Genomic DNA, 14,758 nt, shown 5'->3' with positions numbered 1-14,758 from the left:
AACTTCACAGCAGTAAAAGTTCACTCATTCAACGTGTTTGGGAAAATATGCCAGCAACAGTTCTAGTGTATATTTGTAGACCAGAAGTGGGGAACCTTTTTGGCCCAGTGGGTCAGATCTTTATCTCCCCTACAGGCCAACTTGGATTGGGTGGGTGGGATAGACACCTGCCAATCATCTGTTGACGAGAAGAGAGTGCAGTCCTGCTGGCTGCAGAGGGCTGCCTCACCTTTCCTGAATGCTGTAACTATATTCTTCACCTTGGGCTATACAGCTCCAAAAGGGTTTGTTCTGAATTGGTTTCATAATTGTTATTTTGACTTTTACTAAATAGGATGCCTAAAAATGCATATAATCAAAAATGTGGCTTTACCATCTTCTTTTCTTTTCTATAGTGAAGAGGTCTGTATTTTGTCTGCATCTGGCACGGCAGCTGTACTGAACCCTAGGTTTCTCCAGGATGGCAGCACGGAAGTCTGTTTGGAACAAAGGTTGTCATGGCAGCCTGGCTACTTTTCCATAGGGTCAGAGAAGGGAGAGGTTGATTTTTTTCCTCAAAACCAGGATAGTTCTTCTCTATTAGGGTAGGTTACCAGTGTTACATACAGTACAGGATGCGGGGCCAACCACTTTACTGATTTTTCACTAACAACAACAGAAGTTGTGGAGCTCTGCACCAAATCTCTAGCCTTATTGTTTTCAAATTTCTAACAGCCTCAGCAAGGTAACACATTTGACTACTAACCACATAATGCAAATCTTTTCTTCCTCTTTGCCACTCCTTCATATTCTGCTTCTCATAGCACACTGCATACAAGTGACCCCCTGTGTCGTTTCACTGCATAAGCGTGATGATAAATGTATTATGTGGCAATTTGCCTCTCTTGAAATATAGGCAAAATCTTTTGAATGGGCATGAGTAAATTGAACTCTTTAAAAATATCAACTAAAGTTCATGAAATGTTAGAGGTGTTAAGCCTGAGAAAATCGGCTAGAGTTGATGGTATTGAAGCACAACTCATTCTTCAACTTGGCACCATCTAGTGGTTCAGGACACAGGTGCTCTCCACACTACCCACTAGGAAGCAGGCTGTTTTGATAAAAAGTTTTGGCTTGGGGTTAGACTAGAAGGCACCTCCCACTTTCTCCCAGAAGCCAGTATTTCCCCTCCCTCCCTCCCTCCCTGCAGGTCTATAAAATACTGTTATGTATACCTGTCATTACATCATTGCATCTTGGTACATTACCCCTCCCCCTTGTTTTTTCATCTTGCCTTGCAAATATTAGTGAATTAAACTTTTACTTAAATAAAGTACGTCTTAACCCAGTTCATCATTAGGGAGCAATAGCATTATGTCTGCACCTAACCATTTCCCGTCTGTGTCTTTATAAAATAGTATATATTGTTATCCCTCCCCCAGTATATAAAAGAGTATCAAATAAATACAAAGATGGTAAGCACCACTTTTTGAACATAATATGTGCATATGCTGTTCTTTTCAGTGGGATCTGTTGCAGGAGATGTTCTTGTTGAATTTTATGTTAAAGCTGTTGTTTATACAATCCATCACTCATCATTAGACAAGATGAGTTTGTTTCAGTGCTTCTAAAGGGCAGGTGTTTTACGTCTAACTTTTGCTGCTTGGGTTGTACCCAGTTTTTATGATGAAGCTATGATATGCAAACTGTGTTATCAGAATTCCAATTTTTTTAATGCTAAAAGCATTAAATTGGTCCACTTGCTCAACTGAAAAATCCTATCAGTGCAAGGTACATCCAAGATGTGTGGCAGTTTAAAAATAAAGAAGAGGGATAAGGTGTTATATGTGCAGATAACAATATAAACTACCATGTCCTGTGATTTCATTTGCTTATCCCCAAAACATATATCCCACCTTTCTATGAAATATTCAGTGCAGAATATTTTGAGATTTGCAAACAGTAGCTCTCCATGTTCAGATTACGCTGCAGCTGTCAGAAACACGAGGCAATACATACGTTTAGGTGCTCCCTATTTCCCCAAGAGGTAAGAAGTAATGGGGTAGTATTATGGGTTTTCTTTGGATCAGGAAAATGACTTTGGGTGTTCTTGCCATAATGAGGTTTATTTACAAAGATACGGGCAGAGTATAGAACAAGCAAAACAGATTCCTAGAGGAGGCAGCAAAACTGTTACTCCTGCATCAGACTCCCAAAGAGAGCAATTGCACCCCAAGGTGCTTCACCTTTTGCTGACTCACTGCTGTGATGCATTCTATCTCTGCTCAAATTCAAACTCCCAGAACCTGCTCTAGAGGTACCCAAACTCTCTGAGTGTTATATTCCAAAAACAAGAGCCCTTGGGGTACAGTCAGGTTTTTTTTGTTAAGACTTTGATAGGCAAAGCCATAGCCATATATTTGCTCATTCTAATCAAAATAGTCCATCTTATTACAGTACTCTGTTGCAATTGTCCCTCCGATTTATGCAACTTGATTTTTTCATTGTACTGAGCTTTCTTAATTCTTGTCAAGAAGCTTGACTTTTAACATTGATAGAATCAAGTACATATTCTACCATTAGTTCCCATGTATTCCAGCCTTGCCTTAGAAAGGTAGGAGGGGGGAGAGCAAACCTTTATACAGTGTCCCTGCCTGATCTCTGAAGGCATTTTTTACTCAATACAGGTGACAGGTGCGCGGCTGTTTACCAGCTTAATCAGTTGCAAGAACCATTAAAAGAGAACAAAAGTTGATCATCACAATGTATGGGTTCTGTTAGTGCCTGCATGGGTCAGTTTTTTAAAAACACACACAGTAAAATACAATATTTATATTTCACAAGATGGTGTCTGAATGGTAATATTAGATGTCTCACAATCTCATTTTTTAGGTTAGAGGAAACATCACCTCTAGGTTGTGGCTTTTGCCACATACCATACGATGAGCTCAACATGCCATTCCCTGCTCACCTCACTTACTGCTGCAACTGCAGGAAGCAAAAAGTCCCTGATGTTCTTTTCACAACAATAGATTTGCCTGTGGATGCACTAGTGGTTGGGAAAGGATGTCTCATTCAAGCCAGGTATCTTTCTGCCAGATTTGCTTTGCTCTCTGTTTTGACCTCTCTGTTTGTTCTAAAGAGCAGGGTACAGTTATCAGTGTTAATAATAATAATAATAATAATAATAATAATAATAATAATAATAATTTATTTGTACCCCGCCCATCTGGCTGGGTTTCCCCAGCCACTCTGGGCGGCTTCCAACAAAGATTAAAATACATTAAAATGTCACACATTAAAAACTTCCCTAAACAGGGCTGCCTTCAGATGTTTTCTAAATGTCAGGTAGTTGTTTATCTCTTTGACATCTGATGGGAGGGTGTTCCACAGGGCGGGCACCACTACTGAGAAGGCCCTCTGCCTGGTTCCCTGTAGCTTTGCTTCTCGCAGTGAGGGAACCGCCAGAAGGCCCTTGGCACTGGACCTCAGTGTCCGGGCAGAATGATGGGGGTGGAGACGCTCCTTCAGGTATACTGGGCCAAGGCCATTTAGGGCTTTAAAGGTCAGCACCAACACTTTGAATTGTGCTCAGAAATGTACTGTTAGTAGCGCTGGCTCCTTTGACAGCATCTGAAAGTTTCCTTTTACCAAGAGCAGGTCTACTCTGGAAAAGGGAAGGCGAAAAACGGATTTTAGTCTGGACACTTTTTGTCAAGACAAGCAACTTGTTACTTCTGACACATCATTTTTTTCTTACAGCTTAAGCACATTTTCTAGGAAGGAGGTATCATTTAACTTGGTGATACTTCCGTCTGGGTGGAACTTGCATTTCCCCCTTTTTTAATTTGCATATTTGCATATTTAGTAGATACATGCTGCACATAATTCTGCTGTTGGTAAACTTTAAAACTCATCTGTCAGACTGTGGTTTTTTAATCTAGTTCTTTGTTTTTGTTCAGACCTTCTAGTTTATCTGTTAGACCTTTGCTAGCTTCAACTCATTTTACCTCTAGCTTGGCACATCACTGGTTGGGGTGGGGAGCCTCGGGAATCATGCTTTTATAGAATAGGGCATTTTATGGTGTTAAACTTCTTAGCCATTGCTAAGAGACTTTTCATGTAAGACCAGGCTTCAACTAGGTTTTACTCATGGTAGACACATTGAAATTAATGGACCTAGCTTAGTCATATACATCTTAGTGGGACATCTCCAACTTTGTGTTTTACTGTCCTTCCCAATAGGTTGTGTCGGCTGAAAAAGAAAGCACAAGCTGAAGCAAATGCAACTTCCATCAGTAATCTGCTGCCATTTATGGAATATGAAGTACACACTCAGCTGATGAATAAGCTAAAACTGAAGGGAATGAATGCTCTTTTTGGACTGAGGATTCAGATCACAGTAGGAGAAACAATGCTAATGGGTTTGGCAGTAAGTTTTTCTGTATTTATTTTGGGGTTCTTCCCTTTTCTGGAGAGCAGTTAAAATAAAATAAAATAAAACCCACATAATGAAAACAACACCTCTATTTAATATTTTTTACATTAGAATACCCCCTTAGCTGCTTACTCCTGGTCATTGGATGCCAGTACAAATAGGATTTTTTTTTTACATTTCTTCTAGAAATTATAGAGGATCAGACTTTGACTGAGATAGTCAGGCAAAGTCTTATTGGTAGCCATTATGTTCTCTAGAAAGTGGCAATCTTCCACAACCAAGTAGTTATGCTCTATAATCAAGCTGGCGCTATTTGGCAGTTAGGCCTTCCAAAATTATGGAGCACATGCATTCAGGCATAGTATTCTACACAAGGACATGCATTGTCCTATTTACACACATGTTATAAAGAAAGTAAAAATGCATGTTATAAACAAAGTAAAAAAGAAACAAAGTATGGGCTATTTACATTTTGTGCAACCATACGTTTTTTTCTTTTCATTGCAATTAAATGAGAAAAGCATTTGCTGTGCCTTAATTGAAACTTGGTCAAGCTACCAGTAAAGCATACAGAATTGACTCAGAAGGTGGGTGCATTTAGCCTACAGGCAGCCAGCTGGCCTTCCATGCTTTAAGAGAAGCGGGCTCCACAGTTGGTGAGCAGCCACCTGGAATGCCTCAATACTTTTCCATGCATGGTGAATGCACAATTAAATGGATGATACAATCTAGTCTTAGTCATGATGCTTTTTTGATTATGCACCATTTAGTCTTTCTTCTAAACTGCCATGGAATATGATTGAAGGGCAGTATAAAAAAGTACCTAGTATAAATAAATGATGACACCAAAAAGAGAAGGTAGTATTTAAGAGATGTATTTAAGGTAGTTGATTAAATGTATTTCTGGGGTTGAGGGAAGATTATAGATTTGGGAATGGCAGACTTCAATGAACTTAAGGTTTTTCAAGGCTGTAGAGAACCTGGAAAATAGCCATTGGCAGCTGGCAGAATCAGCAGGTGACACAACTGTGGCTCTCTCCAACCAGAAATGAAGGACATTATTTAAAGAGTCAGTCGTTTTCTGCATTTCCCATAGACTCCAGTCTCATGCTCAAAACTCTGTCCCCCCCCAAAAAAAAACCCACCTTCCTTCCCTTTGCAGCATCTTTCCTATATTTCAGCTCCTCCATCCAAGTCAGTATATGTTCAATAGCATCAGCTGCGCTCCAGAGGACTGTGTTCCTGTTGCTAGGTTCTAATGTCTGATACGGAAAGCAGTATGCCTCTGAATACCAGTTGATGAGAATCACATGCAGGGAGAGAGCTGTTGTCCTCACATTCTGCTTGCAGGCCTCCCGTAGACATCTGATTGGCAATTGTGATAACAGGACTGGACTAGATGAGCTTTAAACAGGCTTCCGGTCAGGAATGGAGCATTCTTGAGTTCTCTTCACCCATTCTAAAGCGCATTTGTGGGCTTCGGAGGTGTGCTGCTCTGCCCCACTGTTGCTGCCATGTGCGTTCACGCCCCTGCATTATCCTACCCAGTCTGAGGCATTGCACTTTGTTTTGAACACCTGAAGAAAGTGAATGTTAGGATGAGAACTATGATCCAGCAGTTTATCTTCTCCATAGTTTTCTAATGAAAACAGAGACTTTGAGATTCAGCATTTAGGGATGTTCCTTGAAGGCTACTGGCAGAATAAATCTCATTGTGGTTCAAGATGGGATGCCTCCTTGTTAAGTTCTTAAGATGCTGTGTCTGCAGCTTCTATTTTCTGTTGTATTTTGTATATAAAACACAAAGATGATATAAGACCTAGGGCACTCTAGACTCTTGCAAGATCCAGCTTATAGCAGTATTTGTAAAACTGAAAGTATGAACAATGAAGGCGATATCTGTTTCAGTGTATGAATTTTTGTGTTGCTAATCTTTTTAAAAAGCTGAATGGATTACATGTTCTGCCAAATGGGTTTAGTGTGGAAAGCTTCCAGAAGTTATTATAATAGTATAACATTACTAGAAAGTTTGTGATTGTGAGAGTCAAGTTTAAATAGTGGACATGTAACAAATTGTGTGAAATGCATGCTTTTAAAGCATTTATAAAAAAAGCATGAATATATATTGCACTTCATTTTTTTGTGTCTTATTCTTTAAAGTCTGCCACGGGTGTGTACCTGACTGCTTTACCATCTCCTGGTGGGATTCAAATTGCTGGGAAGACACCGAATGACGCCACTTACGAACAACATGTATCGCACATGCAGAAGAAGATAAATGATACAATAGCCAAAAATAAGGAGCTTTATGATATTAACCCTCCAGTAAGCAAGGTTATGGAACAGTTCAAACAATTCTGAGTCATACACAGTTCATACCTAATCTATATCCTGTTAGCTAATGCAGAATGGATCGTGCACATGAGCAAATAAACTTACGGTACTTAGAAGGTAGCCGTGTGCACAAGTGGGGGAGTCTGTAATTTGGGGGGAGGGAGGTTTCTTTTTATTATTATAATGCATATATACAAAGAGGTTTGCAAGAACTACTAAACCTTTCCTCCCCACCCCCCTTCACCCCCTGATGTATCTCAAGCCTAAATTGGTGGCTTCTATAAAGGAGGAAGGCCAAAAGACCAAAGAACCCTGCTACACAGCGTAGGTCTAGGCTTGGTTTCCTCGTTTCCTGCCTTGGCTTATCCTCAGGAACCCGCAGTCTGCTCAGTTCTGTACATAACGTTTTAAACTGCAGAGCCCCAATTTTCCTTCATTTCATAGAGAAAGCATAAGTTGTAGGTGGATTCTTTAGTCTAAGAAGATGCTGATGCTGCATCCATTAGGTTCTCAGGTACTGTCAGGGAACTCTTTCCAGTAGCACCTTAGAGACCAACTGAGTTTGTTCTTGGTATCAGTTGGTCTCTAAGGTGCTACTGGAAAGAATTTCCTATTTTGTTTCGACTATGGCAGACCAACACGGCTACCCACCTGTGTCAGGGAACTGTCAGTTCCCAGTGGGGTGGTGCAGGGGCTGTGAGGAGGGGGCTTGAGTATGCTACAGAGCCCCAGCGCTCACCTAGCCAGGCTGGCAGAGAGGAAAGCACGACGCTTCCGTCACCCCAGTTGCGTAGAGGGGTGAAACGCAAAGAGGGGAGGAGGAGGTTTGGGGTGCTGAAGTTCTTTTGCTGGGGGTGCTCCCGAAAAGCGCCACTTCCGGAATCTGGGAGTGACTGAGCAGGTAATGGATTTTGGAGCTCTGCACTGTACATATTTGCACTATTAAACTTGTAAATAGAAGGAACGGAGTCCTGCCTCGTTACTCACGAGAAACCACCACCCGAACCTCAGAGGTACTTAGGACAGGAATAGTTAAACAGCCAAACACTTTATTGCTTCCTCAGCTCTTGAACTACAGTATTTCTGGTTTAGGGGATGCTGCCTCTGTGCTTTTTTTTAGACTGCAGAATCCATGCACCCCTTCATCCACTGCCAAGCAAGGAAGGGAGGAAGCACCAGCAATCTAATGGTGCAGTTTGAAGAAGTTCTGCGTTGCATGAATTAGGACCTGATCCATGCTACTCAACACTTCTTCAGATTGTACCTTTCTAGGTGTTGAATTTGGCCCTGATGATAAGGGGCAGTGCCTGTACTTTTTGCCTTTGTTTTGGAGGAAGGGTGTAGTGGCATGGCATTTAAAACAAGCGAGATTTAATAAAATAAGGGATGCATATATGTTTTCATACCATTGTTCTGCTTAGGAGGCACCTGAAGAAATTATAGGTTCGCCCATTCCAGAACCAAGGCGTACTAGGGTGCTAAGATCACAGTCTGAAAGTTCTGATGAAATTACAGAATTGGACCTGTCACATGGGAAAAAAGATGCTTTCGTCTTGGAGGTATGTTCTGTAAAGTTTAGACTTCTTTATGCCTTCTGAAGAACTTGAAGGGTATAAAAATATCAAAGTTGCTAATTAAAGAATAATTTCTTGTTAAACACTAACACATCTATTGTGGTGCAAGCTTCTGTGAACTAGATACTACTTCATCCACTGCCTGAAGTATAATCCTTGGGGAGGGTTGCGGATGTCCACTGTCATAAAGTATAAGATTGTTTGCCTTACACGCCTGATTTTCTGTAATAAAAAGTTGCAGGAATTCAAAAAATTTCATGGTAACATAACAACCCTAGGAGAGGCAATCCTAAAATTCTTAGTGACAAACTTAGGGCATATCTGATATTTTGGATAGTTAGACTATATCAGCCAAAATACACTAGAAAGGGGTTAGTGGTCTACAACAAATATTTTTTAGCTCCTGTTTGATCAGTGAAGACCTAAGTGTATAAGTTGTTTGTTGTTCTCAGCATTCATTGAGTTCTTCTGTTTTTTCATTTCTAGATAAGATTGATTTGATAATTATTAACCAAAGTATTGCTTTATTTGTGACATTGAAGGAATATAGCTGTTCAGAATTTTGTATTTTGGTTGGTTGGTGAAATTATTGCATCTGCTTTCTGACCAAGGTCAAAGGTTCAGCTAAGGAACTTAGTAGCTAAGGGAAAAAATGAACAAAATATTTAAGGGACCTAACAGGTTTAGGGAAATGAAAACTGAAAGAGCAGTCATCTACTGGTCCAAAAAGTTGGGAGGGGATTCCTTTTCCTCTCTTATTTGTATTTTGCTTTTATGGATATCTAGTCGAAACAATTTTTTAAAAAATGAATGTTTTTTCTAGAACATCTTTAAAAACTCCGAATTCGTTACCTCTCACAAAAGTCTTATATAAAAACTAAGTTTGTTTTGGGTTTGTGTCTGTGCCTTCTTATTCACCTCTTACCTAATTGCCTCAGCACTCTGTCCAATGTGAAGATTTGGCTGCACCAGTTAAGAAATGTTGGAGAGAGATATGGGTGGTGTTTAGTGGAGGCAGCCAGGGGAAAATGGTATCCATATGGTGACAGTGGTGAAACTGAAGAAGGGGCTGGTTTAGCAGGTTTGTTTGCTTGCATCCCTTCCCTCTCACAGTGCAATCTACAGCTTGTGCCACCACAGATCAGGGAATAAATATTTTATAAAGTTGGCACAGCTATTCTTTATGAAATAAATACATTTTTTTAAAAAAATATGGACAATTGTTTTATAATCATGAGCATCTAAAAATAGTCCCAAATCAATTGAATTGTCTCAAAGAGCGAAAAACCACTTGGAATGATTTTGGCTTTGTTCATAAACACACTTTCTCTTGAGCATGTTACATTTAAATTCCAGCTCAATTTGTCCAGGGGCAAACTTAGTTGTGATGCTGTTTTTGAGCCTAAGTTACCAAACATGTTTTTAGGAGCAAAAAAGCCTTGGATATATATAATTGTCATACAGTATATGCTGTATTAATCTTGATAAATCCAATTTCAGAGTGCAACATAATTTATATACTGTCTTTTTCAGATTGATGATACAGATGCAATGGAAGATGTTCACTCTTTATTAACAGATGTCCCTCCACCTTCAGGTATGGTAAATATTGGTTTCTAATTTTGTTGACTTTAGACAATTCTCTCTGACAATAAACTGCCAATTCTCTTCATGGGATGAAGAACCATGTAATCAGGTATATTGGACACGTTCCATCCAAAGGTGGGGAACCTTTACTTTACTTACTTGCATAAAGTGAACTGAAACTGTGTGAGACATTTAATGCTATATATCTGAATCACTTTTGTTAGCAGGACTTTAGATCAATAATATCATACCTTCTGAAGAGGATATTATCTCAGTAAGATTTACAGTGGATTTATAATGTAGGTCAGAATTAATACCCCCCTGCATTCATATATATACTGTCAACCCACAGACAGAAAACCAGATTCCATTCTGGTACTTCTCTATACTGCTTTGGCATCTCCTAACTCAGAATGCTAGTTTGATGCTCTGAATTAATACTTCAATATTGGTTTTAAGCCTGTTTTCCTCATCTAACTCCACAGGATTGATAACCTTGGATACTTGTTAAATATTTGTCTGAAACAGGGTGGATTCGTTTACAGTATCTCTGTAATGCTATCTCTTCTGGCACTGGCTGAGATAAAGGCTGAAAGACCAAACTTGCACAATCCTCAAAGAAGTGCTTGAGTCCTGCCCGGCTCTGAGTGTGTTTTCGACTAAGTTGTTGAAGGATTGATCGGTGCTGCAATACAATCTACCAATAAGCTGTGCGCATTTCAGTAGCCGTTGTGTGGGTGTTTGTTCCTTCAATATCAGGTTGCTTATAATGGCTGTGCCCTGATGTGGTTCACATGTCCACAGAGTCAGATTAGAATAAGTTGAGGGTTGACTCTTTTCTGACATGCTTTGCTGCGTGACCCTGAAGGTCTGTCCTCCAAATGCTACTAATGTGACCAATCTTTTCAATGTAGGTCTTTATGTGATTGTTCCCTGGATTAGCTCACGTTACTCGCCTTACAACTTTTTAGGATTTATAAAATGAAAAAGAGATGGCTTTCCTTTTTTTGTGCTGGCACCACAAATGAGAAACCCTGACGTTTCCCAAGGGTGAAAGCCTCCATACTACCTGCTGAAGGGTGATTAAACATGCTCAGATTAAGGGGATCCTAGCTTTGATTCAAGGTTCTGCTGGTTAAGAATCCATCCTATTATTGTTGAGCAATTAGTTAATAAATCTGTTGTGTTCATAGAAATTGTATATATTCTTGTTCACGGGTGGCTAACCCTATTCAGGCCGAGGACCACGCTAACCCCTGGTGAACTCTCTGGGGCTACATGTAAAAGTGGCTGGTAACAGCTGCAGTTCTCAAGGCTTGCTTTCCAAAAGGCATTCCCAGCAGCTGTTTTACACTATTTTAAATCATTCATTATAGATTATAAAATTGCATTTGTTTAAAAGGACAAATTCTGAGGCAGTCTTTCAGGGGCTCACAAAAACCTTTTGGCATTATAGTGTCACAGAAAGGGATCCATGGGAGCAGTCAGTAAAAAAAAAATGAAGTGCAGGGGAATGGACATGTCTTGAAGGTAATAAAAAACCTTTTGCATGGAGGACCAATTTTTTTATTTAAAAACGCTATATTTTGGGGGTGGTCTTGGTCACAAAAAGTTGGTGTGTGGTGTGTGGATATGGCCCACAGTAAATCATAGAGTACCCGGTAGTCTTGCATACCATTACAAACAGTGCTGACTAGCCTGAGATTGGGACAGCCATACTTGCATCCAGAGCTGGACTGTGCTTTCTCCATTGGAGGGTCCTTCAGTTCTGTTGCTGGAACTGGGAGTGCCTGAGTTTGACCCTGAGGTTTAGAATGCAGAAACATTGCTGACAAAAGTAGAAGGCCAGGCTCCTGTTACTTAATATTACTATGATCTTGCTTTCATCCTCTTGGCCTGGTCAGTGGAACAGTATTTTCTACTTGGCCTGTCTAAGGGATCCATATTGCTTGCCAGTCCTAGGAGCCAATATAGATTACCCCATTCTCATCTCTGCCCAGTGGTTGTGAATAGACAGAATGAGGTAGCTCCCTAAGCTAGGGTCTCAGTACTAGATGGCGGGGAGCAACAATGGGAGAAACTGTTGTTTTGGTTTTGTGGGCTTCCAAGAGGCATTTGTTTGGCTGATGTTGGTAACAGGATACTTCCTACAGCTGATGGATATTTGAAGTGATCCATTTGTGCTTTTCTGACCTTCTTCCACAAACATGGTCACCCCACTCTCTTATCTCTTGAAACTGCTTAACCTCCAGAATTTGAAAACACACTTGTACTTTGCACTGTCTGAGGCCCTGCAGGTCCAATAACACAGATGTCGTTAACTTGTACTTGAATAAACTGCTGTCTGTGAACTGTCTTTTAGGTCAGTGGACAGAAAAGGTTTCAAAGTTAAACAACTAAAAAGGGCTCAGTGTGCTGAAATGCTGTGTTCTTTCATTAGCTTATCAGTTTCATGATTTTCTGCAGTGCATCACAACTGTATAATAGCAAGATTATGTCCTTCCCACCACTTCACAACCCTTGAGAATAGCAGAGACAAATGCAAAATACAGTGGTACCTCTGGTTACGTACTTAATTTGTTCCGGAGGTCCGTTCTTAACCTGAAATTAATGGGACCTGCCGCTTCGCCCCCAGAGCACACTTTCTGTTCTTATCCTGAAGCAATGTTCTTAACCTGAAGCATTATTTCTGGATTCGTATGTAACCTGAAGTGTATGTAACCCGAGGTACCACTGTATGTGGAAAACCTTTTGGATATTGCCTTTATATTATCTTTTAGTTACTTAGTTTTATATTGGCTGTTTATAAACCACATTGAGGACTGTCATGTCAAAATATTCAATACAAATTCTATAAGTAATAAACGATGCACAATCACACTTCATTCAGGTTGGGCTAGTGAGTCTACCAATGACATCCATAATAATTGTTATATTTTAGTGCCCATTTGTTTTCATTTCTCAATTTCCAAATTGTCCACAATCTACTAGCCACTTGACACTTTTGATGCATTATTTTGTAGTTCTCCCTCCAATATCGTCTTTTCTTCCTTTAAACCCTTCCAGTATTTTTTGGTGGTCAGTTTCTCATATGCAGGCTAGAATACATCTATTTCTCTTGCTGCATTCCATAATGCACTTAAGAGCATTTGTGGCTCTAGGAGTGCCTCCGGTGGAATTTGTCAGCCACTATAGTAGTGACCCAGGTGGCACTGTGGGTTAAACCACAGAGTCTAGGGCTTGCTGATCAGAAGGTTGGCGGTTCGAATCCTTGCCACAGGATGAGCTCCCGTTGCTCGGTCCCTGCTCCTGCCCACCTAGCAGTTCGAAAGCACGTCAAAGTGCAAGTAGATAAATAGAGACCGCTCTAGCGGGAAGGTAAACAGCGTTTCTGTGCGCTGCTCTGGTTCGCCAGAAGCGGCTTTGTCATGCTGGCCACATGACCCGGAAGCTGTCTGCGGACAAACGCCGGCTCCCTCGGCCTATAGAGCGAGATGAGCGCCACAACCCCATAGTTGGACACGACTGGACCTGATGGTCAGGGGTCCCTTTACCTTTACCTTATAGTAGTGCTGGTGGGATTTATTTCTCATGAACACTTTACAAAGTGTATTTTGATGATTTTCTCTACAATTATGAGAACAAGAAGGTTGAAAAATATCAAAATTTTATCTCTTCTTATTCAGTCTGTCTTCAGTCACCTAGACTAAACAACTGATTGGATTTTGCAGTTATTTTTTAAAAAAATATCTGACTGCAAGTACTTTCAAAGAAACCACCTTATATTGAGTTTGACCGTTGTTCCATCTAACTCAGTATGGTTGACACTGACTGGCAGCAGGATTTTAGGCAGGAATTCTCCATAGCCCTATCTGGAGATGCTGGGGATTGATCATGGAAGCTTCTGCTTGAAAAGCAAATCGTGTGCTGGGGCTCCCCTCCCCCATTGTCTCCAAGCACTTGGAGAATTTTGCATGTAGCAGAATGACAAGCCCAGAGGTTGTAGCGGCCCCCTCCCCAGCAGAGTTTAAGACTGCAAGGAAAACAGCTGGATGAGACTTAGGGGGAAGTTGGAGGCCCAGATCATCAGTTCTGGCAACTTCTTCAGTGGGGCCAGTCTCGTGTAGGATTTTCTTGTTTGTATTCTGTTTCCTTGAATAAAAAAATCAATTTTACTGCTCAGCTCTGAGTCTCCGTACTGACCTGCAGCTGAATCAGCCCTGAGATTGCATTTTAAAAACTTTCTGTACTCTTACTTTTTCTAAGGATTAGCACACATATTTGTGCAGAATATTTCTGGATTGTATTTTTCTGATACTGTATATTACTCTAATTGAAAATCTAGCTGTGAAACTACACAAAACCTGAAAGCTGATCATGTTACACAGCACCATAATAATGTTCTCTGATATTAAAAATAATACCTTTTATGTGATTTGGCAGGATTTTATAGCTGCAACACAGAAATTATGCCTGGTATAAATAACTGGACTTCTGATATACAGGTAAGGAAAAAAGCATGCTGAAATAAAAATTGAATGCCTTGTTCTTTCATAGTGAAATGTATAATCTCAGACCTATATAATGATTTGTGTCTAACACTGTGTTTAGCATTCATAAGAATGGTTATCCATGTAAAAAAATTATAGGAGCAAGATCCCCCATACCACCAGTTCTTTACCAAAAATTATGGTCCAGTGGTGGCATGATGGATTGCATCTAAAGGTGCCCTTCCACTCAGAGAAGGACCATTTTTACACCTTCCACTAGAGTCCCCTTCCTCATGCTGCTGCCCTCCAGATGTTTTGGACTACAACTCTTATCAGCCTTCACCAACAACTGGAGG

General features: G+C 40.4%; 1 protein-coding gene across 19 annotated transcripts in view; it reads left to right on the top strand.

Annotated features, from left to right (window-relative positions):
• C2CD5 (C2 calcium dependent domain containing 5) overlaps nucleotides 1-14,758 on the top strand; it is an 88,614-nt gene that overhangs the window by 54,845 nt on the left and 19,011 nt on the right. For 13 of the 19 annotated variants that reach the window (XM_033161818.1, XM_033161817.1, XM_033161816.1 and 10 more), the window contains 7 exons: nucleotides 396-584; nucleotides 2,872-3,063; nucleotides 4,225-4,411; nucleotides 6,578-6,742; nucleotides 8,173-8,310; nucleotides 9,859-9,922; nucleotides 14,356-14,417. In XM_033161818.1, coding sequence (XP_033017709.1) covers nucleotides 396-584; nucleotides 2,872-3,063; nucleotides 4,225-4,411; nucleotides 6,578-6,742; nucleotides 8,173-8,310; nucleotides 9,859-9,922; nucleotides 14,356-14,417 — 997 coding nt within the window. The remainder of the gene's footprint in view (nucleotides 1-395; nucleotides 585-2,871; nucleotides 3,064-4,224; nucleotides 4,412-6,577; nucleotides 6,743-8,172; nucleotides 8,311-9,858; nucleotides 9,923-14,355; nucleotides 14,418-14,758) is intronic. The other 6 variants (XM_033161829.1, XM_033161825.1, XM_033161827.1 and 3 more) reach the window with 1 other exon arrangement.

Source organism: Lacerta agilis, chromosome 10 (genome assembly GCF_009819535.1).
Source record: "Lacerta agilis isolate rLacAgi1 chromosome 10, rLacAgi1.pri, whole genome shotgun sequence".
In the NCBI taxonomy this organism is placed as follows: Eukaryota; Metazoa; Chordata; class Lepidosauria; order Squamata; family Lacertidae; genus Lacerta; species Lacerta agilis.
The sequence above is the reverse complement of the archived record's forward strand: the minus strand, read 5'-3'. Positions and strand labels throughout refer to the sequence as shown.